Here is a 26,887-nt window from a genome sequence, read left to right as displayed (position 1 = left end):
AAGTCAAGACGAGGATCGAGGAAGCCATGGCTCATGCCTCGGTTATAGTTTGCAGAGCAATTTCATCGCTAAGCACAGACAACAAGACTTGTTTGCCCGCCGCCTCTGGCAGGAACCAACCAGGATGGATGAAGTTGAAGACAACCACTGCCAACACCATAGTAATCCCATCCAACCCGATGAAGAACCACTCGGTCGTGATCAAGTAAGCCTTCCAGCCTTCCAGCAGCTCGACCGTTCGGTAAATACTGCGGACATAGATGACAACCACCGAGAATATTGTCGCCATCATTAAGTACCGCATGCGAACGGTGAACTGTTCTCGCAGATGAGGCCTTCGTGACCGTCGGAGGAAGTCAATACCGCATACCACGAATGCAGTTATAGATGCCATCTGGAAGACGATACCCGCTACCATGGTATAAGTTCCTGGTTCGGTGTCTCCGTCGACTTTGCCAGCCTGGGATGCGGCCATTCCACCACCAATGGCCTGAACAACTAGCGAGATGGCATCGCAGGTACAGAAGATCCAGAGGTACCATTTGGGTCGCAGAAAGGAGCTTTCGGGCCCGAGGACCCGGATCAGGCTACCGAGGAGAACGTAGATACCGGCGGTGAAAAATGTGGGTGCTAGGATAAGTTAGTACGTAACCCATTGTGCCGACTAAGATCATTTATGCTTACCGATAACAAGAGTAGACATTTGGATGAGAAAGGCTTCCTTCGTGTACGGACATACTGCCGACCATGTTCGTGCGCCCCATCCCAGTATTTCCGCTTTATATTGATTTAGTGAGGTGTCAGCGGAGTTGAAAGGGCGAACTTACTCAGGCAGCCGATTGAAAACACAGTGCACCACCATTGGCGCTTCCAGACAAGCTGGATGGTGTGGGCTAACATGGACAGTCCAAAAAGCGCCAGAAAGCTAATACCCGCAGGCAGTGATGGTTGGTAGCCATACTGTGTGTCAACGCCGTCAACCAAAGCGTGACAGCCACTCTGGAGTACTTCCGGGTCCACGGTTCGATAAGGCAAAAGGGAGAATTAGAATTGATGGTCTTTGTGGTAGCTTATGCGGCAATGATCAAACAAAGTATGCGAGTCTCTTGTCTTTCCTGAATGAGTATGTCTTGAGGCATGATGGATGCAGCCTTTCAAGTGTTTATATAGATTCTGAACGTGGCACAGCCTCGTCAGACCCAGCATTTTTCCACTCAAAGGATCCCATAAGGATTGCCTTACTCGTATAATCTGAACCTATCGAGGGTGTATCTCTGTTGGCCTGCGAATAATCTCGGTCTTCGAGTTCGGAGGACGGGGACAGGATTCCTGACTCAGCCAACCCCGAGCGCCGAGACTGACCTCCGACGACGAGAACAGGAACAGAAAAACCAAGCAGCCAATATCTGAACGAAGATGCCTGGAGCGGGGAGAGAACTCGGCTTTTCCTCGTGGTGGTTGCCACTTTTTCTTCATTACAGGAAAATTCCTGTTCCAGGTTTATAAACACGTTGCCGGCCTCACAACAGGATGCGGACCACAAAAACTTCTCGAAGCCAACCATGACTTGTGTGCCGGCTAGCGAGGCAGAATCATTTGAGAGTCTTGGAGACAGCGGTCAGAAATCAATGTTCGTGGCGCTAGGATCTTGTGAGCCTACATGCAGAAGCTGACAAAATCGGTACTTTCTAGGACTTCAATCAGCGACGCCACGACAAACCGAACCTTTTTCATCGCACGCCCTGCCCCGCCGAGACTCTGCCAGCGTCTTTCTTTACGACCACGATTAATTTTGCAGGTGCAAAGAGCCTCCAGAACAGGCCGTGCCTTTCCTCTCCTTGAGCTTTGGCGCCCTGGCATCTTCACTCCGCGGGTCGCTGAACCCGTTTGCGCCAAGAGAAGGTCAAGTGCCAATGACCTTTACATAATCCAGTGCGATAGTCAAGCAAGCGACGCGGTATCAGCAAATAAGGAAGAAGATATTATTGCGTTGATGCGACAGAGCCGATCCAATCGCAAGGAGGAAAAGGCCTCAACAGTACACTTTATAGGAGGATGGATAGGCAGAGCATCAAGAGTGAGCGAAGGCCATTATGAATGTGTTTGGGAACACAGCGAAGGACAACGGCTGAAGATGGAGTCAGCTCCTTCGAGTGGGCAAACAAATGGTGATACTCGTGTGATCCGATTATCAGACGATCATGTACAGAATGTTGACTTTGCTTGTATGGATGGCAAGAGCATTTCTTTCGACTTTGCAGAGGGCTCGCCGCTAGCACAAGGCGCAAAATCGTCAAATCTGCTTGACCTCGGCTTAATCTTTAACCTATGGATATTAATACAAGACACAAAATGCTTGTAATCGTGATATATCAAATCACTCTACTTGGGATCAGTAGGCACTGTGCAGAGAATAGTCGCGTCTCTGGTTCGACCGATGCGCCAATTTTGAACAGGACAATATCCGCTCGATAAAAGCGCGTGATTAGACATTGTCGAAGAGAAAATACTGATCGAATGGCACCGTCGTCCCAAATAGATCCATGACATTGAAGCCTGGAGGAAATCCAACTTCGGGTGTTATATCGTCAAAAGACGAAAGATACAGGGGTGTTGATTCCTGCAGGTCCATAGATATTGGCACCTTGTTGGCAGACTAAAATACTGTTAGGTTGGAAAACATATCAAGCCTGGCGAGCATACCGGAGTTTCCGATTCATATGACCTCGAATCGAAGTTAGGCTCCTGGCTAGTCACAGACTGGCCTGTTACTGTAATAGGAGCAGGCTGATCGTTCGGTTTCTGATTTTCTTGGCTGCGAACGAATGTGCGAGCCAGGTATGCAAATTCGGCCAAGATCGAGCTAGGTAGCGACCCCCCGGTAACGTATTCGAGTCGGCTGAAATGGCCACCCGCGACCTCTAGCAACGCTAGGTTGCTAGATGTCTCTGAATGTGTTGGGTTGTGAACAACAAAGTCAAATAGGATGAACATTGCGGTTAGGGGTAAGAAGGCAAGTATGCTTTTGATGTTAGCCATAACCCCCCACCAAGGATTCTGTTACTTACTAAACAGGTGTATACGATTCCATATCAATGTGTGGAGATAGTTCGATAATTGATCGAGTCGCTTGCATTAGAATCTTCTTGCTTTTCATTTCGCGCGGGTTATTTTGATTCTTCCCGAGGTCTAGAGTCAATCGACATAGCGCTATCAATGCGTCATAGTAGTAATAATGCGTTCGTAACGCAATATGTGTCTCAGACGGGCTGTGAAATGATTGGGCTCGAAATTTCTCTCCAGGCCGAAAAGTCAACGGAATCGACTGTCGCCAGCGTTCTAGAAGGTTATTCATGAAATCCAACTTCTGGTAGCATACCTCCTCACTGTTCCGAGTCGCAGTGAGAGAGAAGAGACTTTCAGACGCCCTTGAGGCGATGCGAGCAAAACTTGCAGAGGTAAGAAGCCAGTTGTAGTCACCGAATATTGCCTCTGGGACGGTAGGAATAGGGCATCCTATATTGCAGTCCATAATCACCTTCCACGCGTGAGTTTATAGTTGTAATATTTGCAAAACGTCCAAACTTACCGAGGTTCGTGCGTGGGTAAATGCCAATGTTTTTTCCAATATGTAGATGACCCAAAACGTCCGGTACCTAGCATCTCGATCGAGTTTCTTCGAAGCCTCATTCATTTCCATTCCCTGCGCTATTCTAGCTGCCTCCGTGATGAGCAGAGTATCTATGTGCATGTAAGAGAGATTAAGTGCGAATATAGCCTATCATAGTTAGCTAACGCAAGGAGAGGTCTTGTCTGATACCTACCATCGCGGTGAGTGCCTAACGTTCGTTAGTGATAATTGTAAGAATCAAAGATTTCTTTCGACTCACTTGTACACTCGCAAGGCTCTTTTTCGTGATTATTATGTCTGGAAAGAGGCTGAGGGCCATTTGGTAGAATTTCCATGCCTCGCCTTTTCGTGGTTCAAAGCCACCACCTCCGTGATATTGGCACCCTAGAGCCAGGATCGTATAGTATAATGCGGTCCAATGCTTATCTGCCGCCAGGTCCGCTGCCAACTCCGGTCTTGAGATCCTTTGTTCGAATGCGAATCTGTCAAGGAAAGGATAGACTGGATGGACCTGGCTGAAGTATGCTAGTCAAAGTATCCGCCGTCAGTACCCCTCAGATGATTTTATTTGGCGTATGGCATACCGCTGATATATACCCCTGCAGTCTCTGTCGAAACTACAGGAAGCTCTTCGGGCTTGGCCCACATGGTAGCAACGATTGGTGCACTTTGGAAGCGCTCATAGCGGTCGTCAATGAATCTTGAAACTCGTTCCAACACTATTTCAAGTCCATTATTACCTAACTTCCTTGAGATCGCCTGTATGCGACTTTCTGAGAAGTATGCTACACTTGCACTGGCGACTATTTCCAGATGTCAGTGATGATGAAATATTCGACGGGCCTTAAGACTTACTATGGTTCTCGTCTCCCTGATAATGAGGTAAGCCATATGTTTCGCACATATCGAAATTGTCGAAATTGTCGTTGGCTTACCTTGAATGGTATGTCTAGATCATGAGCTTTCCCTGTAGCTTCCTGGTTCTCGATGAGGTAATCCATGTAAAGTGGCTGTTGGTCGGCCGGTTCTTGTGTGCTATCACCATGAAATGTCGGCGGAGTAGGAAATTGGTCTATAAAGATAAGTTAGAGGACTGATATGTTCATTATCCTGGAATGACTCCCGTACTGTGCATTACCGGCGCTAGGCCAGTCCGGCCAGCAGGTACGTCACCTTCACGGCTCTCATAGCTCTGGGATCTCTCCGGAGAGTATTGATCTGCGACGAGAAACTTTCTCTTCGAAAAACTAAAAGTGCACCTTTCGCCTCGTTTCTGTGTTATGTCAAACCTCCGACCGTAATATACAGAGCGACCAAGACCTACCAAGCAATTGGCACACTCCGACTGGGCTTCTTTTGATCCTATCGTTCATCAGCCTTATTTTCCATCAAGTCATCTACGAAATTTGTCATACTAATGCAGCGAACTTTCCGTGAGCGACAACGATCACAAGTCTTTGCCAATCTCTCGTGGAGAATTGGGTCCGGCATCGTTTCTCATTGCGTTCCATCCAGATTCCAGAGATGCCTAGGAACGATGCGGGAGGCGAAGATCACCAGAAGGCCGCCGTGGGGGACTCACCGCCTTCTTGGTGCCTGGGGGTAACCAGATCTACTAGCCTATTCGGGATATTTACTGCCTGAGGTATATACACTTAGCTGTCTGACCGATCTATATCCTTCAGGCTTATGCCCGCCATGTTTGAGATTGTTGTTAGTTACTTATTTGAATTCAATAAAGCTCGATAATTTGTTTTATGTTATATTAGTTTACTCTACACTATCCGATCATCTTCTCTGGCCCTTCTGTCAAAACATTCATCTGCGCAAAGCAAGGTCTTCAAATCTCTGCATGCATGCGACCGCTCGTATGTATACCTCCAGTTTTGGTCAGCATCAATAGCTTCGAGATACATGATTCAAGTTTTGGTCAGACTTGGTATATAACAAACTCCTTTCAGGCATGTGTAATAGATAATCCTTTCGCTATCGGCCTTAAGCAATTCCAATAGCTTCATTTCGGCGAGTGAAAATGCATCATCATAAAGTAGAGTATTGCATAAAACAAGGTGAGTGAAGGAGAATCACTTACTCGTTGGTTTTCTGGGCCTCCTCATTGTTTTTCAACTTTATATTGTGAAATAATTCAGTCTGAACAGTTGACCCTTCTATATTTGCTTACAACCCAATATATATAATCTAGGAAGTCCTGTTAATGCTCGTCCTGCTACCTGAGAATAAGACAAACCCCACCTCTCCTCAATCTAACTTACTTTGTGACTCACGATCTTAGGCCGAGATGAGTTAACGGCCTTGTGTAGCATGACAGGCTCGTATTTGCAGCCGGAAGGTATTTTGAAGTGGAGGTCCGTTACAGTGCGGGCACCATTTTAGGAATGCGATCTGCATCTGTAGCCTCTCAAGACACATGTGATCCTCATTTCGGAAGCTTTATTGTACGGTGTGCATGTGTTAGAATGGATGAATAGAAATACTGGTCAGGCCATTCTTGATTCGTGAAGCTGTAGTAAGGGAGCATGTGAAACCATCTGGCTTGTCTCTTGTTGGATTACAAAAGATTCTTCAAATGAATACCTAATTAGCATGAGAGCCAGGTAAAACAATTGCTACACCCTGAACAAAATTCTAGGTCCATTCAGATCCGTCCTAGAATATCTCCGCAACATACCGCTCCTCTTCCGCATCCTCGGAATTCTTCAGACGAGTCCCAAGAATATCCTCGTACGCTGCTCTAACACTCTCAGCCATGGGCCTAGCCCCACAGACATAGATCCTTGCCCCTTGGTTCCACAGGGAAATAATGGATTCCGATTCTCTGAGTAATCGGTCTTGCACGTAGCGACAGCCTGCCGCACGCGGGTCATCAATTGCTCGGCTATAAGCCCGTTTCACCTGGATTGCGCCTTGAGCTTCCCACTCCGCTAACTCCTCGGAGTATAAGTCATCGTGGCCTGGGTGCCGACATCCGAATATCAGAAGACCAGGTGCAAGTTTCTTTCCTGTGCCCATTAAAGCGACTCTTTCCTGTATGAAAGACATGAAGGGTGCGAGCCCTGACCCGGCACATATCATGATGATTGGCGTCGTTTCTTGGTTGTCAGGTAGGTGAAAAACGGGCTTGGCTGGGCGCGCTGATACGTAGAGAACGGATCCCGGAGTCAGAGTGGCGAGGTAATTAGACCCAACTCCGAGATGCTCGCGTCCCGGACTAAATTCTGTGTCGTGGAACGGTGACTTCAGTATCAGGTACATTAGGGATGCATGGCCGGGATCGTACGTAGGTGAGGATGACAGAGAATATATTTACAGCCGCAAACCAGGCAACATCGAAATGAAGCTAGTCAAAGAGGATGGGTTGGGGATCGCTCGAGGAGATCTAGGACTAATGATTGGTTCGGTCCGGTCATGTCATCCCATGAATGCTTCATGTTGGTCAGTTGTTCTTTGATACTTTCGTCATCGGTTCAATTACAAAGGGATTGGATGTTCTTTCAACCGTTAGCTAAAATAGTAGATGCTAGATTACGAATATACCTTCGGTGTAGCGAAAAGCTCCGCAGCAGTTAAGGGAGTATCGACAGGTATCTGACCGCCATAGAAAGATGTGACAGTGAGCAAGTGGTCTGGAGAAAGCTAAAAGCGTGACAGCACACGTTCTACATCACGCGGTGAATTTCGTGGCAATATATTCAAATGATCGCCAAGGCGAAGAGAGAGGTCGGAGTTGGGCGGTGTTGCGAATTCGAGATGCCGTTTTTCAGGCTCTTGGGGACCTGTTAGACGATGGGCTTTGGTAACGATTACTTTGGTAAGTCGTGAGTGCAGTGATATTCTGAGCGGCGGCTTTACGTGAACCTCGGCCTGAGGCAGCTTCGATAGAACTATTAAACCTTCCGCCGCAGGGAACTTGGCGCGGATCGCCGGCCACAGATGATCTTCTTCCCATCTCTCTAGGTCCGAGTAGAGGTCGCTGATGGCTGCGTCGGCAGCTACTCTCTCCGTCAGACGGTCAGCGCCAGCCTTGTGGATGGCATTGTCGATTAGTATTGGGACTCGGTGGAAATCCTGCATATCGCCTTCTTGCGCAGGGTCTTTGAGCATGTTTACTCTTCTTAGGATTCTAACAGGGTGGGTAACGCCTAGGTGTAACCAGGCTACCCTTCCTGTTAGCCTTCTCCGGTCCGTTCAGCCTCTTCTAGAGATTCTAGGCCTCTTTTATTGTCTCTCTCTGCTCTGTGTTGGTCCTTTTGGTGTTATTCTCCAGAAAGAGCCGCGCCTAGAAGGTTTCGCTATTCCTGCTCTATCTAGAGCTGTATATAGTATCTCTCGTTGCCGTTATCATTGTCTGCAGCTGATCAGTATATAAGAGACTGTTTCCCTAGGAGCTTAGCAGTTTTGGCAGGTCACTTTTTCCCGAGATTTTATGCAGTATAGATATGATCTGATAGCTGCATGTCCTACTTTCATCTGAAAATATCGGCTAGCTAAGCCTTTAGTAGCTGTTACTACTATAGGATCTAGTTGCTAGCCTCTTCCAGATGTATAGTTTCTCTGTATCGCTCGTAATCTCTGGTTAAGACTATTCTCTAGCCAGTGTTATCTGTTTGTTCTTAATATCTCTGTACGGGTTCTGCAGGTAAATGCCTATGAGATCTCTCTGCAGCCTGATCCCGGTATTCGTGTTGCGGCTTATTTTACTGTTTTATCTACTTTTTTATTTTTCCCTATCTCTGCGTATCCTGAGACCCATTAAATTATCGGATTACAGTCTCTTGATAGCAGGTCCTGAGCGACAGTACATATATTAGTAGCTATTATCTGATCTAATCTAGGTCTTGTATATTGTAATCTGCGTATAGCTACTTGAGAATCGAGTAATATAGTAATTGGTTTTTAGCTTTCTATCTCTCTCGCCAGCTGTAGTCTCTGGTAGACTCCTAGAAGCTCTGTATCAAAGACTTCTTGTCCTTTTCCTATTAGGAATGTTTTTGTCTTTCAATAGCCTTGCTGGGCTTGTTATGCTATTCCAGCTCCAGTTTTCCCGTCTTCTAGCCTAAATCTATCTGTTTAGATAGTCTGAGTTACTGGAACTATTTAAACTGCCTGAAGTGCTTCCTCTAGAAACTTAATGATAATCTGGCCTGGAAAACTGTTTTCCGAGATTTGTATTGAGGTTTCGAAACCTCCTAAAGGATCCACTAGTAAAATCTAATTTAGCTGATGCGCTAGATGTTGGCCTAATAACTATAGTCTCCGGTTTGATTCTGCTTAATTTCGGTTCTCTTTTGGCTATTCGTCGGGTTGTACGTACTAATCCCCTTCTCTAAAGCTGACTGGAAGAATTTGCCTTGCTGGGTAGTTCTCGGGTAGACCTAGTAACTGGATAGTATATTCTAGCTGTCTAGATTCTAGTAGATATTTCGCTGGTATTAGGCCCATATCCCGAATAAAAGGGCTGATAGAGATAGTTCTGAGTATTCCTGTAATTGCCCGAGCTTATTGATTGAGTAATTGCTGTACCCTTTTTAGCCGGTCTTTCTGGCTCTGTTACCAGAGTTTTATTCTATATAGAGTTACTGATTGCACTGCAGCTACCTGGATCCTGCGTACTAGGCCTAGAAATAAGTCTTGTCTGTAATATAGAGACTGTACCCAGGTTTCCGCTGTACGGGCCTTCCGTAGGCACGTATTGTAGTAAACTTTTAGATTAAGGCCTGCATCCAGTCATAAACTTAACTACCGGGTAACTTCTTGGTTAAATAAGACTTGGTATCTTTTGATCACTATACAGATTCGTTAAGTCTAGACTCTAAGTTCTTGGCTTCGTTTTCAGATAAAGAAGACTGCCTCTATTTTTTTACGTCAAACTGAACTTTATACATTTAGTTTTAGCTAATTGTTATCTTTGCTGCCCGTTGCAGCATATCGCATGTTTCTTTTACTGAATACTCTAAGACTAGAAGACCTACATTATCTGCAAATGATAAGGCCTGAATCTCTGATACTGCCGTTTTTATAGCTTCAAAAATCCTGCTAAAATAGATAATAAAGAGGATTGAAAACACTGGTAATCCCTGAAAGATATTTGAGTTAATTAGCTGTTCCGAACACTGAATATTATTGATAACTAGCTGAACCCTTCGATCAGTTAATAAGGATTGTATCTAGCGTATGAGATCTCTATCTAGATTAAACTCTATCATCCGGGTTATCAGTTTGGCTAAGTTAACATGATTAAACGCTCCCTTTATATCAAGAAAGAGGGCTTTTATTAGCTGTTTTAGGCCTTATACCTGATAAGTTCTTTATATCAGACAGACTATAGCGTCTATAGTATTTTAGTCCTTTCTGGATCCCATTTGACCCGGGTATAAATTTCGGGTAATTTTGCAATAGTTAGTTATAGTTTCTGCTGCTACCTTTTTTACTATCTTTTTTAGGCAATTGAGTAGGCTGATTACCCAGTAAACTTTAATTTTTGTATAGTCTGGCTTATTCAGTTTCCGCAGTAGAATACCTTTAGCTATTTTTTATATTTTTAGAAAGACGTTTAGCCTAAAATACTGTCTTACTAAAGATATTAGCTTGAGACTGTTCCAGTCCTATAGTAGTCGTAGAGCTCTAAAATTTAGCTTATCGATACCAGGGATCTTTTAAATAGTTTAGTAAAACAGGGTCTGTTTGACTTTCACTTTATCAATCTGGATGTATTAGGTCCTTGGTAGTAATCGTTCGGGGTCTTCTCCTTCTGGAACCGGTAAGAATGCTATTTCTCGTACTAAAATCTCTTTTTTATCGATAGTAACTGCTATTTGGCCCTCTGGGTCTTGTAAAGCTAGTATAATATTAGCTTTACTGATCTTGATATATCGAAGTGTTTGCCAGTATCTTTCCGATTCGCTAGAGTCTGTTTCTCCATTCTGCGGCCCTACTAAAAAAGCCTTCTAGTATTCCCGTTGGCTTTTCGGATAGCGCTGTAGTAGATATTTTAGGCTGTCTTGTATTTGCTGTTCTGGATACTCTGTATCGTCCAGGCCCATTTTGCTCGGGCGTAATTTTGTCTGGCTTTTTTTATCGCTGGATTCCACTATCGTTTTGATCGAGATGTTACCCGCAGTTTCTTTACGTATTAATTTAGTACAGTTGTAAGACTCTCTTGGATCTAGTAAGCCTATTTAGCTACTTCATCATGTTAGCAAGTGTCATCAAGCTGTTTTTTCTGGCTTGATATGTGGCTCTAAGCTTGTTTTGTCTTCTCTAAGGCCTCTGGATCTGCCTGTAGAGTCTGGATCTGCTAGCCTGTGATTTCCGCTGAGGTATCGATAGACTCTCTTTCCAGGAGTACCCATTCCATAACTATTAGTTCATGATCAGATCCTGTAGGGTGTTCTCGACCTACTATCCACATTGGCAGTAATCCTATGGTCTGGGTAGTGAGACTTAGATCAATAATAGAAATGCCTAGGGTTATTTTCGGTCTTGTTACGATCCCTGTCTTATTATTGATATAGAGACTATAGTCTTCAATGAGCTTTTTCAGATTTTCTGCGTTCACTCGAGCTCTTGCCTAAGGATTCTATAGAGAGCTATGCTCATTAAAGTCTCCCAGTAATAGATATCTTCCTTCTAAAACTTGATTTCACTGGATATTCTCTATCGCTTTTTTTCGACGCTCGCTGATCCCTTGCCAGCAGTAGTTCTTGCCAATCCAGTTATCATAGCAGTTAACTATCCGGGTTCTTCGGATCTTTTTGGCCCTATTTAGCTCCCAGATATCTAGGGCCATCAGGTAAGGATAGTTTATTAGGTCCGTGCGGGCCTCTATTACCAGCTTATTAAAAAGATCCTGGCGAACAGCAATTGTCACTTTCTGCTTCTTGCGTTTACCAGCCTCTGGCCAGTACATTTGATATGCCCCGTATCGAAAGTCTGTATCAATATAGGGTTCCTGTAGGTATGCTAGGCTCACCCCTAGCTTTAGCCCTGCTTCTAGTGCCGCAATTGTGACCGCGTATGTCTTGCGGCAGTTGTACTGTATTGCTAGCATTAAAAGTTATTCGGTTCCGTAATAGGCCCCTGGGAGGTTCTATACTCTTCTATGTCTATATCATTCCTGCGGCTGGCTATTGGGGTTTGTATCAACTGGATTTCTCTTCCCGTCGGAGTTCGCGGGCTAGCCGGTACTGAGCTGCCTCTTGTTTGCCTAAACTATTGATTTTTGTTAGCTTCCGCAACAGCCGGCCTCTGTGGGCTTTAGCTGGCTTGAACGTAATATTGTTTTAGATTGTCTCTTTGAGCTCTTCTCGCTCTTTCCTGTTTCCTGGCTGCTCGTTTTACTGGACAGTTTTCTGTAGTGGCCATATGCGGGCCCCGACAATTTCCGCATTTCGCTGGTGTATGCTGGCAGACAGTTCCTGGCCTTACTGTACAGTTTACTATCTTGCATATATGTTCTACTCCCTCGTGAGAGCCCGCACATATAAAACAACATGGTCTTCGATCTTTGCAGGCTCTAAAGCTTCGATAACCTAGATTACAGCATCAGAGACAGACCGTATCTGGTCTTATCTCCCAGTATTGCTCTGCTCGGTATCGGGTTCCACCAAAACAGATTCCGTTGGTAAGAAGCTTGCGAGCTTCTTCTAGGGATCCTACAGTGATCACTATTGTCGAATCTCTTTGGTCTTTAAGCTCCTTAGGGCTCTTTAGCTATGTAGGATCTCGTTTCAGCTGAAAGACAGTTCCCAGTTCAATCTTTTCTCGGGCTAGGCTGAGCCCGCAGCTCAGATATCGTTTGACCGGGACTCTATAGATTTTCAACCGATACCATTGCTCCGGAAGTTCCATTGAGACTACTGTTGGATCGGCTTGACGTACTGCTGTTACTAGTAGATCTCGATAGCTTAGCAGTATTGATCCAGTAGATCCTTTTTCTAGTAGGATACTGATTGCCCCTGTATTGGTATAACCCGTATCTACTACTCGTATAAAGCTTGCGAAGCCTGCATTTGCAAGTGCCCGATTAATTTCTAGAATCACGTCTTCTCTTTTAGCTCTTGGCGCTTCTGTTCTACCTTCTCTGCGGAATAGTGTCGGGTTGTTCTTAACCACGAAACAAATTTTTTTCCGTCATCAGTCGGTTCGCCATTATAGCTCGTGGTTATGATGATGACAGGCTGATCTGTCGGCAGCTGGCCAACTGCCTCATCGAGGGTAAGGATCCGTTGTCGGTTATATCCATAGGAGATAGCATTGGAAGCCAATCGGTAGGCCAGCGATTTGCACGACCCACTGTTGGAACCGTATAGTATCGTAAGCGGCTCGCCGATAGATTCATCAGCAGGGCCTGGATTTGCCATCAAACCGCTCTTTTTCGACGCAGCTTGTATAGCCAATCCCGTGTATTCTCTATCTTCCCGAAGTTTGGCACGAATTAAAAGTCCTTCTGGTTTTATAGTCAATGTCTTAAGCTTATAACAAGGATCGTCGAATTCTATGTCGAAATGGTGGAGCAGCATGGATATGAGATGCGCTTCTTGCCAAGCGAATGCTCTACCAATGCATCCTCGTTTACTATTGCCAAATGCCTTCCACGAATTGGGTGGGAGCTTATTGAAATTCTCTTCAAGCATCCTCTCGGGTTTGAACTCATCAACATCATCACCGAACACAGACGTATCACGATGAGATGCTACCGAAAGAATGATTACCGACTCCCCAGGTTCAATCAAATACTTTCCCCCAACGATCTAGGGTGAGAATAGAGCAACACTAAACCCGGGCGCTGTGGGCATCAACCGAAGTGTTTCTTTCAGCACGGCTTCCAAGTAGGGAAGCTTTGCAATATGTTCTACCTTGACTTCGTCAGTTCCAATGACGTCGTCGACCTCCTGTCGCGCCTTTTTGAGGCACTCCGGATTGGCGAGCAAGAAGTAAACAGCGAATGATATCAAGCCGGCCGTAGTTTCATGGCCTGCCACTAGAAAAGTGATCAGGTTGTTGATTATCTGATCTTCGGTCAACCCCTTTCCCGTCACTGAATCACGTCCACTCAATAATGCATGAAGCAGGTCGTCCGCGTCCGCAGATGAGTTCCTTCGGTCTTGTATGATATCCTGACTCACTTGTCTCATGAAATCCATGTTTCGTTCCAATTGTCTGGCCGCGAAGATGCGGAGAGCATTAATGAATTCAGGAAAGCACGATTGAAGGTCAGCCTCGTGAAGAACCTCATTGATCGCCTGTACGAAGGGATGCTCTTCGCTGCCGCGGTAAAAGCTGTTGAACCGAAAGCTCGCTGTACACAGTGCAAGGGTGTCCATGGTCAATTTTGTAAATTCTTCCGTTATGTCAATCGGGCTTGTAGGCCCCATGCGAGCACTTATATGCAATTCCGGGTCAGCGTTCATCTGCAACATGGTCACTTCGGGAGTCGTGGCTTACAGTTTCAAGCAGAATTGCGTCGTAATATCTTGCATATTGCCAAACATCTCCCGTATTTTCATTGTGCCTAAAGCGGGCCGGATGATATGGTGTGCAATGGCCCAACCTTCTTTGTGATTGTGAGCTGTGAACAACCCATCCTTTACAACGACGCGCAGTCGTTCCACTCCACCCATGACCATTTTCTGGAATCGGGATTCATCGCAGAACTCGTCCACCATTTCTCGACTAGCAGCGAAAATCTCCGTTTGGCCGGCAACGGTTATCCTAAAGATGGGGCCTATGATGATTTTATTAGGAAAATATTACATCTCCATAAAGGAATATGGTCTCACCATATCTCTTCGCCATTTCCAAGACTGCCTGAATACCATTGGACAGGTCTAAATCGAAAATATTTCAGACCAAGGGTAAGACTACGGTAGCATGTTAGCAGCTTGAAACCGTTGAAGGTCGTACAACTAACCTCTCGGACAGGGAATAGGCTCCAGGCGCTCATTTGGCGTCTCATTCACATGTCCATTCATCTGCTTGTGATCTTCCATATTGGCAAGTGTTCAAATGGCAAGTTTGGAGAACTGATCGGACGCGTTCAAACCACAAGGAATCTGCAATACAGTGTAACATGATGATTGCAATTTTTCTCAGATTCCAAATTTGTGCGAACGTTTACTTCCACTCCCGAGGAACAATAGGATCCCGCATTGGGGCCTTCTCATTGTCTTCGAAATGTCACGTGCACGAAATTAGGGCTGGTAACCCCAGACTGTTTGGATCCCTTTTGCCAAACCTAAATTAAGGTTGGGCGATCCTGTCCCCCAAATTCAAGGCTTCCATGGCCGGCAGTAAATAGGGCTCGGATCTCGGATTTTCGGCGTTGGAGCTCCACTAGGTAGGTAAAGGCAGGCTTGGCAGACCTGAACCCCGAAATGGATCTATATCAGCCCATGGATTCACGTCCTTGACAGACCTCTCTAATCATGATGAGGCTGAGTCCAGCACTAGCATAGCTTTATACTATTTTTGGAGGAATGTTTATATCCCCAGACTCTTGAAGACCCTTTCTTGAGTGGTCTAGAACTCTCGTAGCGGAAGATGTTGGTATGTCAACCCGGAGGGGTCATACTCACTATGTAGATACAGGAAGGACTTACTTCAAATACGAAAAACACCAAGACTATTGGGAGAGTATCCACAAATTTCTGCATAGATTGGCTTGGGAGAAGGGAGATTATACGGATAAGGAAGGAGTTCCGGTCCTTTCCACTCGCCTGGCATCAAGCACTGACTGCCCAGCTCTAGATATACCGTCTAGACTTCCCCTCCACGAGTAGCAGCCTCAATATTCCCAGTCGTTTACAAATGGAACCTTGGTGGTAAAACCCATCAGGCATGTGGAGAAGAGTGATTTCTAGCCTCCGTTCAAGGAACTTGCTGTAGATATTGTTTTTCCCGAGTCTACATACTCTGTAGATAGACTTGTATTCTGCGTAAGCTACTATGTTGATCGACGTCTAGACCCCTCAATCTTCCATTAGCGCCGTTCCAGCCTGGGCACTGCAGAGTCACCACATTCAGCTCGTACTACCAGCCAATGAAACTGAGTAGGATCCCTGTAGCCCCATGTCTCATGGCGTTTTGGTGCGATAGCACGTGATCTTAGAAGCAGTCAAACCGGTACCAATCTACGAGGATGAGGGGTGTTCGATCTCCACTATTGCAATCTTCGAAGTAAAAACTGGTTCCCTGCTTTCCTTCAGTACATGTCGTAGGGCGCGGTCCATTTAACGGTTCCGTAGGTTCGGAGGATCAGGAATTGGGGATAGTGGCCATGTCAATGGCTCGAGAATTGATTTCTTTCTTATCTTCTGGACCTGGTATAGTAGATGGGTTTGATGTACTTGGAAGCTTGCTGGGACAGAGGAACGGTTGAAGTGCTGATCTTGGAGATATTCCGCTTTTTATATGTCGGATTCCCAGAGTAGTTTCTAGATCTATACCTTGTTGCATACGCATAGCCTGAAGTGTATGCAATTCGGACATATAATGCATGATTTATATTATTGTACACGTGCATTGCAGGTAGATCTATAATACAAACTCGTTATATACTATTTACACGGGTTTCTGGTTTCCCGGTTATCACTCATCTGGTGGCTATTCGCCAGTTCGCCGGTGACTGCATCCTCTGTACAGTGTAGATAGATACCCATCTCATCCACCGGGAGATCCGATAAGGTAGAGAACCAATATCCTCGACTCATCGAACCACATCCAATCCTACCCAATATGCATCTATTCATTCTCCTCGCCATCCCGACTCCGAATCGCTTGCATCAGCTCATACAGCTGCCCGAGTTGTTGATCTGTTAAGGTCAGCATCTACCATCCACCAACCACACCCACTAGAGTATCTTCTTGTCCAGAATCCCAGCTTCAAAAGTCAACCAAAGAGACGTACCGCTCATCTTATCCAATTTCGCCTTGTCCAGTTTATCTCCCACCCAGGTATCCCCTTCGAGCTTTTGCGCGTATAATTGCCATTCCGTCAGGAAGCCGATCTAGTTTGTTTGCCATTAGCATTTCCTCTGTGTTCTTTGTCTGAACCAACGATAGCCCAATATTACACATCTAACCCATAGACACGCTCCCCGCGGACCGCGGACCAAATCAAAAGACACGAGGAGGGCGGTAAAGACATACAATGTGCAACGGATTCTCCACATCCTTATGCGCCCTAAATTCGCTCTTCACGTACCCATCCCCCAGCAAACGCATCTCGGGCTCGAGTTTCCTGCGGTGCACCCGGAGAATGCGCCGGTAGAGTTGCAGTGGCGGAAGCAGGGCGAGCGATTCGCTGAGACTCGATTTGGAGCCCATTGTGGACGGCGTGGCCATGAGGAGGCGAAGGGCGGGGCGCATTTTGCTGTCTGGAAGTATGGGACTGGGATTGGATTGGATTGAGGATGGGGAGTGGAGGTGGAGATTGGAGATGTCAGTTGGAACTGTAGGAAGTGGGTGTGCCGGATGAGGGCGGTGAGGGGAATCTATTCCAGTAGGGAAGGATTTGGAGATGATCATCCCGCTTTTTCATCCAAATCGAAGACAAGACACTTGAATCCCAGTTGCGCGCATTGCATAGCCTGTATGCATTTATTACAGTCGACGTCATAACATAAGAGAAATACCGAGTCGCTATCTGCCCGCTGCCTGATCTATAATCAATTACTCCCACCTATCCTCAGTAAAGATGCTCCCCACGCCCTGCACATCGCATGTCTCCTTCGACACCATCTACGAACCCTCCGAAGACTCCTATCTCTTTCTGGACACGCTCTCATCGACGTCTGAATCAACATGGCTCAAAGAACGATTCAACGCCCCCACCAGTTCCTCCGACCCCTCCATTAGCCCCTCGACATCCTCCCCTTCCCCCCTCATCATCGAAGTCGGCTCCGGCTCCGGCGTCGTCCTCGGCTTCGTCGCAGGCAACTCCTACGAGATCCTCGGCCGTCGCGACATCCTCACCCTCGGAATAGACGTGAACCGCAACGCCTGTCTCGCCACGAAAGAAACAGTCCAGAAAGCGACCCAAGAGCGCCAGACCGATCCCATTCCCAACCCGACCTCAGACTCAGACTCAGGATCAGGATCAGGATCCAAAACAAAAACAATCTACACCTCCTCCATCACCTCCGACCTCCTCTCCTCCATCCGTCCCTCTAGCATCGACATCATCCTCTTCAACCCGCCCTACGTCCCCACAGAAGACCTCCCCCGGATCCCCACCGCCAACGAACAAGACCGTGCCACCGAAGAGAAACTATCCCGCTCGGAGCTCTTCGATCGCGAATCCTATTTCTTGTCGTTGACGTACGCAGGGGGAAAAGATGGGATGGAGACCACGGATCGATTGATTGAGCAGATTCCGGACGTGTTGGAGCCAGTGCGCGGCGTGGCGTATGTGTTGCTTTGTAAACAGAATCGGCCAGGGGAGGTTAGGGAGAGGATTAGAGCGTGGGGAGGGAGGTGGAGGGCGGAGTTTGTTGGGAATAGTGGGGTGCAGGCGGGGTGGGAGAAATTGGTTATTTTGAGGATTTGGAGGGAGTGATTTGGATATTAAAGATATCGGATATGGATTTGGGTTGGGTTTTGTGTGTGTGGTGTTGGGAGAGGAAGGGGTTGGGCATGGGGGAGGTAATGTTTGATGATGAGGGATGATTTATGAGTGATGAAGGAATATAGATATGATATAGACTAGGTATAGAACTCTACATGTTGGGCATATGGTATATGGGAGTATGGGAGGAGTATCTTTCTTTTCCTTATTCAAGTTCAAGTCTCATTGCGTTGTACACGCGACATGGGTCATGTCCACATGTCGAGATTAATTTCTTTCATACAGGATATCATCCAGCCTGCCCGATCCATGATAGGGTGAGGTGAGGCTGTTGTAGGGTTCTGGATTCCACCGTAGACAGTCCGATATCCGAGTCGTGATGTGCTGAAACCGAAGCAAGGAGTATAGGTCATAGTCGAGTAAACGTCGAGAGCAGACCACAGCTTCATGAGATTCGACACGTCCAACCCTGCCTGGTCATGGATTCTTTCCTTTCTTCGCCCGAATCTCACGCCAGAGCGAAAAACACTGAGGTCACGAATCGACAACAAGCCCAAGTCATCGAGTATTTTCTTTCTTCTTCTCCGCCACAAATGAAGTATGTAGTCGGTAGTTCGGTTCGGTTCGGACAAACAAAATGAAGAATGGAAACCTCAGATATCACCCATATCATCCCATCTCAGAAAAAAACAACAGAGTCAAGTCCAGACAATGAATGTCATCGAAAAACAAAAAGGAAATTAAAGTGAAAAAAAAAGAACAAACTCCCAAGCCCGAATCTATCAGAGAAACTTTTCCCCATTATCTAGAATCCACGACCGCGCCCACGTCCACGGCCCCGACCTCTACCACGAGGACCACCGCGGCCACCACGGGCACCCCTGTCGGCCTCCTTGCGCGCCTTGTTCTTCGGCTTGGGCTGGTCGTCTACCAGCAGGGTGTCCAGCGGCAGGCTGTCGGGGAGGATGAAGTAGCGAATCGTAGAGCCGCGGATGTTGATGGTGTCTAAGGAGATGGGGTCGCGGCCTTTCGGGGTCATTTTGACGGTGCGTAGAGAGGTGTTCATTTGAGGTGAGACAGAGGTGATGGTGCCGTGGAGGATTGTACCTAAGGTGGATGTTAGATTGAGTGGTGAATGGATTGGGGGATTGCTAGAAGGTAGGTAGGTAGGTAGGTGACTTCGGGGTTGCGAGAGTTGGAGGGTTCTGAGGGTATGGAGGTACTGTACTGACCATTCTTCAACTCGATGGTCACCGTCTCATTGGCGCACTTCATCAAAAATCTAAATCAAAGGTTAGTCGGTTGCTGCATGATTGGGGAGTTCTGTCATAGCTCGCTGGAGCTGTGCATTGCAAATTCCGCGACTCGAGGGTGCGTACCGGACGAGCTTCATGGTGGATACGGGTGCACCGGAGCTGGTGCTGACAGCAAGTAGATGGAGAAAAGTTCAATCTGTGCAGGTCGCACTCGTGGTCCAGAAATGGGCAGGCTGAATTGGTGGTGGTGGTGGTGGTTCTTAAGTGTCGCACAGGCAGGTGTCTTCGCGGGTGGTTGATCGCGGCTCAACAGAGGCTGAGGAGCTACGGCACGTGACCGAACTGATCTAACCGCCGTCTTCACAGCACCGGGTATATCCATTACGAGGATGGTCTTCGAATATAGACGGGATTTGAATGATTACTGGCAATTTTCAAGGAATAATCCTTACAAGACATAGTGATATGTTAGATCGTTAATCATGCTACAACAAAAATATCCAGGACTACCAGGATTCTATCTCGACTCATCATCAGTGGTATCTCGAAACAATAAAACAGAAAAACAGATCGCTAAACCCCGCCGGTGCCGGCTTCAAATCATAAAACTCCATGTCGCGCCTTAAAAATGGCGATTTTGTCATCGTAAAACAAGATCTCGCGCAGCCGAAACGTGACGCGCGATCGGCTGCCCTCGAGATCGGATTCATCTCCATCCGATGATGCGTGGTCCGACGACAGCACCGACGTTGTATCCACCGTACTGGCAGCTCCGGCATCGTCGTCGACTTCGTCGTCATCCGTGTCACTGGCCGACCAGGGCTCGCCGTCTCCGAGACCCTCGCTATGGCTGTCATCCGCTTCGTCAAAATCAGCCTTATCCCCTCGTTTCCCCTCAAGGATCTCGTAGCATTTGTTCTGCATCCCTACGTAGCTGATCCCAACATCCGGGCGGATGGTGACAATGTCCAGTATTTGCAGTGCAAGCTCCTTGGAATCCCGGTGCACGGGGTGCGCGATATGAGGAATGTGCAAGGCCCGAAGGTGCGGAACATTGGGCAGTCTTTGTAAGAAATAGTGCTAGTCCAGGTTAGTAACCTCGTGTGGAAACACAGAGTAGAATTCTTACCCAGTCCTTGGAATGTACGGTCATCGACAGCTCACGCAGTCGAGGCATGCATCCACAGGTGACAAAAGAAATCATGTCGCGCGTGAACATCCATTTACGCCAGCGGCTAGTGGCGATCTCAACGCCAATTGCGGACCGCTCCGTGCTATCAATGAGGATCTTTCTCAGACTCATTCGATGGTTGCGGATCACATTTCGGTAAATGGCATCAATCTGGACGATCGAGTCATACATGGGGGCTTCGTGCAAGAAGAGAGTTTCAAGTGTGTTAGGAGCCAAGGTGTCCTTGATGAACAGCAGCAGATACGGAGACACGGCGTCCGTATGAATGTGTTTGATTCTCAAAGAGTACTCCGATTGCCCACCCTCCCTCTTTCCAGCTCTCGGAGAAGAGCGAGGAGGGCATGACGGGGGAAACTGGCGACGCAGGGATCTCCACAACTTCTCATGGCCTTCGCAGCGCAGTATCGTCAGAGCCGTGATCCGAGTCCAATCAAGACTTTGCAGTATCACTGGAATAGACAGAGACACGCGTTCTAATTCCAAAGTCTCCAACTTGAGTGGGTTACGGTTGGATTCAACGTCCGAATTAAGCGAGCCAGGAGATAGTTTGAAGACGGTGCTGGAGGGTTTTGACGGCTCCTTGGCTCTTGGTTCCGACACTGCAGACGACTGGTCCGGTGGGGATTCTGGTGATTCTGCGGGAGGAGGCGCCTCAGGTTGAGGGTTCGTACTACCGGGAACACTTCCACCTGTTTCGGTATCGGGCATTTTCTTGGTGCTTTCACCAGCCACCCCACGAGAGCACGAGCCATCAGTTTGGCCCAGTAGTGCCCCTAACACGCCCCCAGCCTTCGGCCACCCAGTCATGGCCGTGTTAGTTGTATCTCGGGAGGACCAGCCCCCGAGCGGTTTTAACCAGTCGGCCTGGCAGACCTTTGAGGAAATGCCGACACGCAACTCCTTCAACCGATCCCACGAACGCCGGATGAGTATAGCTGCTTCTTCAATATACGTCGACTCATCTATATCGAGAATGCTTAGGCTCTTCAATGGCGGCACTATAGACAAAGACGGGTATTCCACATGTCCGTATTTATGCAGCAACGGCGACCCGGCTGGGAGGGGGGTAAAATCGTTCTGCGTATCTGGAAGTGCGAAAGACGACGCAGTCGGAGCAGAGCGTATTGGGCTCTCGGAGTTATCGTGCCATCGGACCCAGACGCGCTCCAGGCGGCATTCGTGTCCGGGTCGATGGGCTAGCGATGAGAGTGCAATCCACACATCCCTCAAAACTCCCGTAGGCATGTCCCAGACGAACGTCTCCAAATTGACCATGCGAGCAATGGCCAAGGCAACTAATGTTCCCAGCATTTTGCCTGTTTCCTTGGTCACAGAGTATTCTTGGACCCAGATCAGCGGTCCATTTCCAACCGAGAACTTCCGTGTATATTGTGCATAGTAATTCCCTCGCCGTATCCTCCGCATCGGACCCGTTTCTCCTTGCGTAAGGGTTTGGTCGTGAGGAGTGTTGCAGCCACAGTGTGTGCAGTAGCCGGTGGGCCGATGCGTAGGAGGAAGCTCATGGAAGATGTCATCTCCCATGACCAATGTCGCTAAACCGTAGGAGAGGGCGTCAACGCCCGCAGGATGATCGGAAGACGACAAGGTATCTGGCCAGACAATGTCGAACCGGGAGTACATTTGAGGAATCGCCAGAGCATGAAGGGTGGAGCACGTCAGAGCCAGCGACGTCAAATCATTGGTATGTGTTACCTGCAAGATGACCAGAACGGTACGAGATTAGTATCATGCAAGGAGAGGGTATCAAGGTAGAGGGATGAGACAGCGTCACCACTTACCTCTTTCACGATTTCCTGCAAGATATCCATGGGCAAGTCCAACAAAAGTAGAGGCTTTTTTGCCTCCACCGGTTTCTCATCCGTCGCAAGACTAATATTCGCCGTTCCGATCGCCAGAGATGTGGTATCAAAGCTATTATCGGCTGCCTCAGGGCCAACAACAGAGCAAGTCGGCGATGGTTGAAGGCTATCCGATTCATCTTTGTTCGACACCGTGACGGAGTCCCGCTGCAATGGCCGTTTCTCCGTCAATCTATCGTCGGACGCAGCTGAAGTCGTGCTGGCGCTGGAGACGAAATCTTCCTCGTCGGATGATGCGCCTATGTCGGGGCTGAACCGATAATCGGAATAAAGGCTGCTGGACTCGGCCATATTGTTGACGGCGGACATTGCGCGATGATTTCCCTGGTATGGATTTAAGGGCAGAACATCACCAGTTGTGTCAAACAATGCGTCGAGAAGGCAAGGCGGGCAGCATGGAGGGATTTAGGTTGAGTGATTAGGTAGTGATAGATTGTTGATGATAAAGCGGAATTGACGGATCGGATCCGGGGTAGATGGAGCAAGAGGAGCAGTGGAGGGCTGGCGTGGACAACGCAGGCAGAAAACGAGTGTGGTACAGGGAAAAAGAAAACAACAGCAGATGATCAACCACAAACAAAGTCCGAAGAGTTCAGGTATAAATAAATAGGCCAAAGTCGAGTCTGGTCAGGCCTCAGTCACTCCTCGACTTGGGCTGGAAGACTCCGAAGTAGAGGAATCGAGACGAGGAGCGACATGGGGCAAGAGAGCTGCTGGCCTGCCTTGGCGAAATGGCCGCTACTTATGCCTGGATGTCCTCAGGCACTCAGGCCGCCACTAGTGGCCCGTTAATGGCCGCGTCGCCTGAGGCAGATCGTCCCCGGACTACACGTGCCGTCAATAGAATATTGACGAACATAATGAAGATGACAATCAAGCAAAATTAGATACAACTAAACACAAGAAACTAGGCAATTTCACGCAGTGGAAAATTCAGGATAAAGGACTTCGCACACCCTTCCAACAAAACCCTCGAGGCCCGACGGTGTCACCGAATTCTGCGCAGAGGCCAACGCGACCGAAGCTCCGGGCATGAGGAGCACTCGCGACCCAATTTCAACCCACTCAACCGATGTGACAAAGGAAAAGGTTATCTTCACGTCCTCTTGAGATGATGCTCGAGAGGCGCGGACCGTGTCATTCACCTCGGACTCCCCATATTCTTCCCGGTCAGCCACGTCGCCGTCAAAGTTGAAGAATTCAGGCTCGGTTGGTGACGGTGCTCTTGAAACAACCTCGTCCTCGGCAAGCGCCATGCATGTCACTTTCACTGTGGAGCGGATATTGGCAATGTACACGATGGCATTGCCACCCAAAAGCAACGGAGGTGAGAGCGAAGAAGCGAATTCGCTCGACGCAAAGCTAGCGACAAAGCCGGTGTGGAACAAGAGAGACTTGGGGATAGAGGTAGGCGCCTCGTTCAAACTGGCTAAGACAGTGCCCTTGCGAACTTTGCCGAGTCGCGGTAATTGCCCCATCGGTTGAGAAGGGAGAGGCTCGACTCCGACCGTGCCCACTTGATCCTGGATCAACTTTTGGACTGGCAACCTCAGATTCCTGACGCTGACAACACGAACACGCTGCCATTGTGCTTGAGTTGGGAAGGTGGTCTTCCCGGACACAGAATTTTGGACGAAGGAAGCCGAGAGTTCCTGCGACGGTGGCCTACCCTGAGTAGAATCATGCTGTGAATGCGTCCCTGAATGCCGCTCTAACCTGCTCCGCAACCCTTGATCGAGAAAGGTATTGGTCAGTAGCGGCCCAATAACTAGCTCGTCCCCAACCGAGATCGCTCCGTAACGGACCAGCCCGCACAGAACGACGCCATGATTTTCCTTTCGAGGCTGCTCTGCAGAGACAGAGTAGACCTTAGACGGAGGAATAGCAAACACCTCGTCAATGTCGAAAACATTGGTGGGAAGATGGGTGGGCGGTAATGACCTTGGGATAGAGATGGACCTGGGCGGAGGCCGGGTTGGGATAGGAAGATACCGGAGGAGCGCGTGCAATTTTCCAATGCCTGTGCCATCGACAGCGCTCGCGAGAACAATAGGCACAACAGATGACCAATTGTCAGTGGACTGTACAATCTTTCGGACTTCTTTGCTGTCTTTCGGTTCTATATGCTGTAGATCCACGGTCATGCCAGATGTGTTCGGCTGTGCAGGGAGCATAGCAGGCTTCTTGCCGGCAGTCTTCAACGCAGAGAGTACTCTGGTGAGATTCGTCCTCAGGCTCGTAAGAGATGCAAGGTCCATCTTAGTGATCACCACGATTGTGGGCACGTCCAATTTGACGCACAGTTCAAGATGCGACAAGGCCAAGCTGATATCAGTCGTTTGCTCCGAAGCACCGTTGCCCGACTCCGAGGAGGCGTCATCCTCACAATTGGCGGGGATGCAAAGCAAAACATAGTGCGGCGCCCAACTGATCAGTCCTCGCAATGTAGACTTCAGGTAGCGGACTGAGCCTGGAAGATCCGAAACGAAAGCAAGACGGCCACTTTGTGCAGCCGCATGAACATCATCCCATGCTGCGACATTGCCTGACGCATAGTTGATAACGTTGACCTCCTCGGCAGGGGCGTCGGCAGAGTATCCGATCAATTCATGGGCGACAGAGCTGGTGATACCTGAAGAGATTTCATGCCGATGTTTCAAGAGACTTAATCTGCTAGTCCCTCTACCATTGTCCAGTACGGACGAGGTCAAAGTCCCCAAGAGTGATGACTTTCCGGCAGTGCTTGGTCCAGAAATGGAGACCCGGATCTGCTCCGTAGACGAGAAGCAGCCCTCCTGTGAAATGGTCTGCCCGGCTTCGACTGATCCAGAGCTATCTCCCCGAGAACCTTTCCTAGGCGACGGGACCTTGTAGAAGTCCCAGTCCGGACTCACCAACGCTTCGGCCACCCACAGATCCCCGGTGTGGACTTTCTCGTCGTCATGAGCATCACCAGCAGGTACATCGTCCGTCCATTCGCATTTACCCACAATAACGCGGCGGAGTATATCAACCTTACAGCCCAAGCTTGCAGCCATTGCCTGCAGATTAGACAGACTTTCCTCTAGCTCATCCTGAGCCAGTCCAACGAAGGTTCCATCGTCGGCAACGCCAATCTCGTACAAAGCTCCCTGGCTTTCCTCAAGACCAGGCAACAAACGAGACGGTTTCTGAGGAGCCCCCAGAAGGTCTGTAGCATCTGGAAGAACCGGCAGCACAAGGTTGGCCGCTGTAGAGGAATGGAAAGGCGACGACTGCTGCAGACGCCATAACAACTGTGTCGTCAGGGATTGTAGGCGCTGCTGGCGACTGAGAGTCGAGCGGCTTCCAGAAGGCTTTGGATTCGACTCATAGCTAGAAGGCGTGGGGCCCGACGTCGACAAACTTGCGCGGGAATGATACGAGCCACTGACAAGGTGACCGGTGGATACTGATGCATAGTATCGTCGCGAGCGCAGCATCAGGTGGAGTTTGTATTCCGTGGGTCCTTCCTGGGGTTCTGGCTCCAGCTTGGTGATGCCGTAGTCCGATAGAACGTCGGCGTCGGTCCGGTCTAGATTCGCGTTGGAGCGGTTCCGAATCACCATGCGGGTGCCGCCGCCCCCGGCTTGCTGTGGGGTGGAGGACCCGGATGTGGACCATGGCGAAGAAACCCGCGGAGGGTCGGGATCGTAGGTGAAGATAGACGCCATGTCTCAAGAACGTGAGGAATCAAGGCGCAATTGCAGGAACAATCGTGCGGATAAAGCCGTGGCAATCCGGAATAGCCAATGAGTGGAATTAGAGGGGAATGCAAGTTCAAACAAGGCCCAGGCGCAGATGCAATAAGTGTATAGATAATAATGAAATGGTCAAGTCCCAGAGTGTGTGAAATCCTACGCATGTGCAGTTTAATCGTATTGGTATAGTCATTTTAGGGGGGGGGGACGGAATGTAGCAACGTGGACAGTAGAAACCGAGGACGCAAAGGCCAGGAAGAGAGAGAACAATCGCTCCAGCTAAATAAGCCACGGTGAGCAGTTATGCAGTCATAGGGGATTGACGATGTAGAGTGAAGACATGGTGCACCACAAGTGACTCACTATTGTTTCCCTGAAATTCCAGGCATCCCATCGTTGTCGCTGATGGCCGGCACGACGGTCAGGTGATCCATGATGTAAGCGACTGGTACTGGCTGGATGCCTCAGGCAGTATATAAAGGTTTCCCATATTGTTCGATGCTTCATCATTTCGATATTTGATAGTGGGTTCAGGATTCCTCGCCATTAATACATTGTTCATTATCATAGTCTCGAGTATATCATTTCTGTCAATTACCAGCAAGCACGTTGTCATCCAAATCAA

The 26,887-nt window shown here is 48.2% G+C and overlaps 8 protein-coding genes across 8 annotated transcripts; 1 reads left to right on the top strand and 7 right to left on the bottom strand.

The window, feature by feature from the left end:
• Positions 1-31: 31 nt before the first annotated feature.
• KD926_009028 (RTA1 domain-containing protein) lies at positions 32-703 on the bottom strand (the record flags this gene model as incomplete). Its single annotated transcript, XM_053101623.1, has 2 exons — positions 32-630; positions 685-703. 2 exons carry the CDS (start codon positions 701-703, stop codon positions 32-34), a joined length of 618 nt encoding a protein of 205 aa, XP_052954791.1.
• Positions 704-2,485: 1,782 nt separating this feature from the next.
• Positions 2,486-7,753, bottom strand: KD926_009027 (uncharacterized protein; the record flags this gene model as incomplete). Its single annotated transcript, XM_053101621.1, has 12 exons — positions 2,486-2,656; positions 2,704-3,022; positions 3,069-3,538; positions 3,590-3,778; positions 3,825-3,839; positions 3,891-4,156; positions 4,216-4,434; positions 4,487-4,502; positions 4,567-4,703; positions 4,760-4,878; positions 6,321-6,867; positions 7,306-7,753. The coding sequence occupies 12 exons, from the start codon at positions 7,751-7,753 to the stop codon at positions 2,486-2,488; spliced, it is 2,916 nt and encodes a 971-aa protein (XP_052954790.1).
• Positions 7,754-12,687: 4,934 nt separating this feature from the next.
• KD926_009026 (NADPH cytochrome P450) lies at positions 12,688-14,640 on the bottom strand (the record flags this gene model as incomplete). The annotated part of the gene is made up of 5 exons (XM_053101620.1): positions 12,688-13,401; positions 13,507-14,032; positions 14,096-14,375; positions 14,431-14,478; positions 14,562-14,640. The coding sequence occupies 5 exons, from the start codon at positions 14,638-14,640 to the stop codon at positions 12,688-12,690; spliced, it is 1,647 nt and encodes a 548-aa protein (XP_052954789.1).
• A 1,750-nt stretch (positions 14,641-16,390) lies between these two features.
• KD926_009025 (succinate dehydrogenase assembly factor 3) lies at positions 16,391-17,017 on the bottom strand (the record flags this gene model as incomplete). Its single annotated transcript, XM_053101619.1, has 3 exons — positions 16,391-16,461; positions 16,557-16,656; positions 16,799-17,017. The coding sequence occupies 3 exons, from the start codon at positions 17,015-17,017 to the stop codon at positions 16,391-16,393; spliced, it is 390 nt and encodes a 129-aa protein (XP_052954788.1).
• Positions 17,018-17,345: 328 nt separating this feature from the next.
• KD926_009024 (S-adenosylmethionine-dependent methyltransferase) lies at positions 17,346-18,206 on the top strand (the record flags this gene model as incomplete). The annotated part of the gene is made up of 1 exon (XM_053101618.1): positions 17,346-18,206. One exon carries the CDS (start codon positions 17,346-17,348, stop codon positions 18,204-18,206), a length of 861 nt encoding a protein of 286 aa, XP_052954787.1.
• An 814-nt stretch (positions 18,207-19,020) lies between these two features.
• Positions 19,021-19,608, bottom strand: KD926_009023 (mRNA splicing protein SMD1; the record flags this gene model as incomplete). Its single annotated transcript, XM_053101617.1, has 3 exons — positions 19,021-19,322; positions 19,448-19,497; positions 19,595-19,608. 3 exons carry the CDS (start codon positions 19,606-19,608, stop codon positions 19,021-19,023), a joined length of 366 nt encoding a protein of 121 aa, XP_052954786.1.
• Positions 19,609-20,071: 463 nt separating this feature from the next.
• On the bottom strand, positions 20,072-22,852 carry KD926_009022 (uncharacterized protein; the record flags this gene model as incomplete). Its single annotated transcript, XM_053101616.1, has 3 exons — positions 20,072-20,551; positions 20,601-22,376; positions 22,463-22,852. 3 exons carry the CDS (start codon positions 22,850-22,852, stop codon positions 20,072-20,074), a joined length of 2,646 nt encoding a protein of 881 aa, XP_052954785.1.
• Positions 22,853-23,460: 608 nt separating this feature from the next.
• Positions 23,461-26,235, bottom strand: KD926_009021 (uncharacterized protein; the record flags this gene model as incomplete). Its single annotated transcript, XM_053101615.1, has 1 exon — positions 23,461-26,235. One exon carries the CDS (start codon positions 26,233-26,235, stop codon positions 23,461-23,463), a length of 2,775 nt encoding a protein of 924 aa, XP_052954784.1.
• Between the last annotated feature and the right edge of the window lie 652 nt (positions 26,236-26,887).

The sequence above is a fragment of the Aspergillus affinis genome (genome assembly GCF_023601865.1).
Source record: "Aspergillus affinis strain CMG 70 chromosome Unknown NODE_62_length_193083_cov_87_906428, whole genome shotgun sequence".
Classification (NCBI taxonomy): domain Eukaryota; kingdom Fungi; phylum Ascomycota; class Eurotiomycetes; order Eurotiales; family Aspergillaceae; genus Aspergillus; species Aspergillus affinis.
The sequence above is the reverse complement of the archived record's forward strand: the minus strand, read 5'-3'. Positions and strand labels throughout refer to the sequence as shown.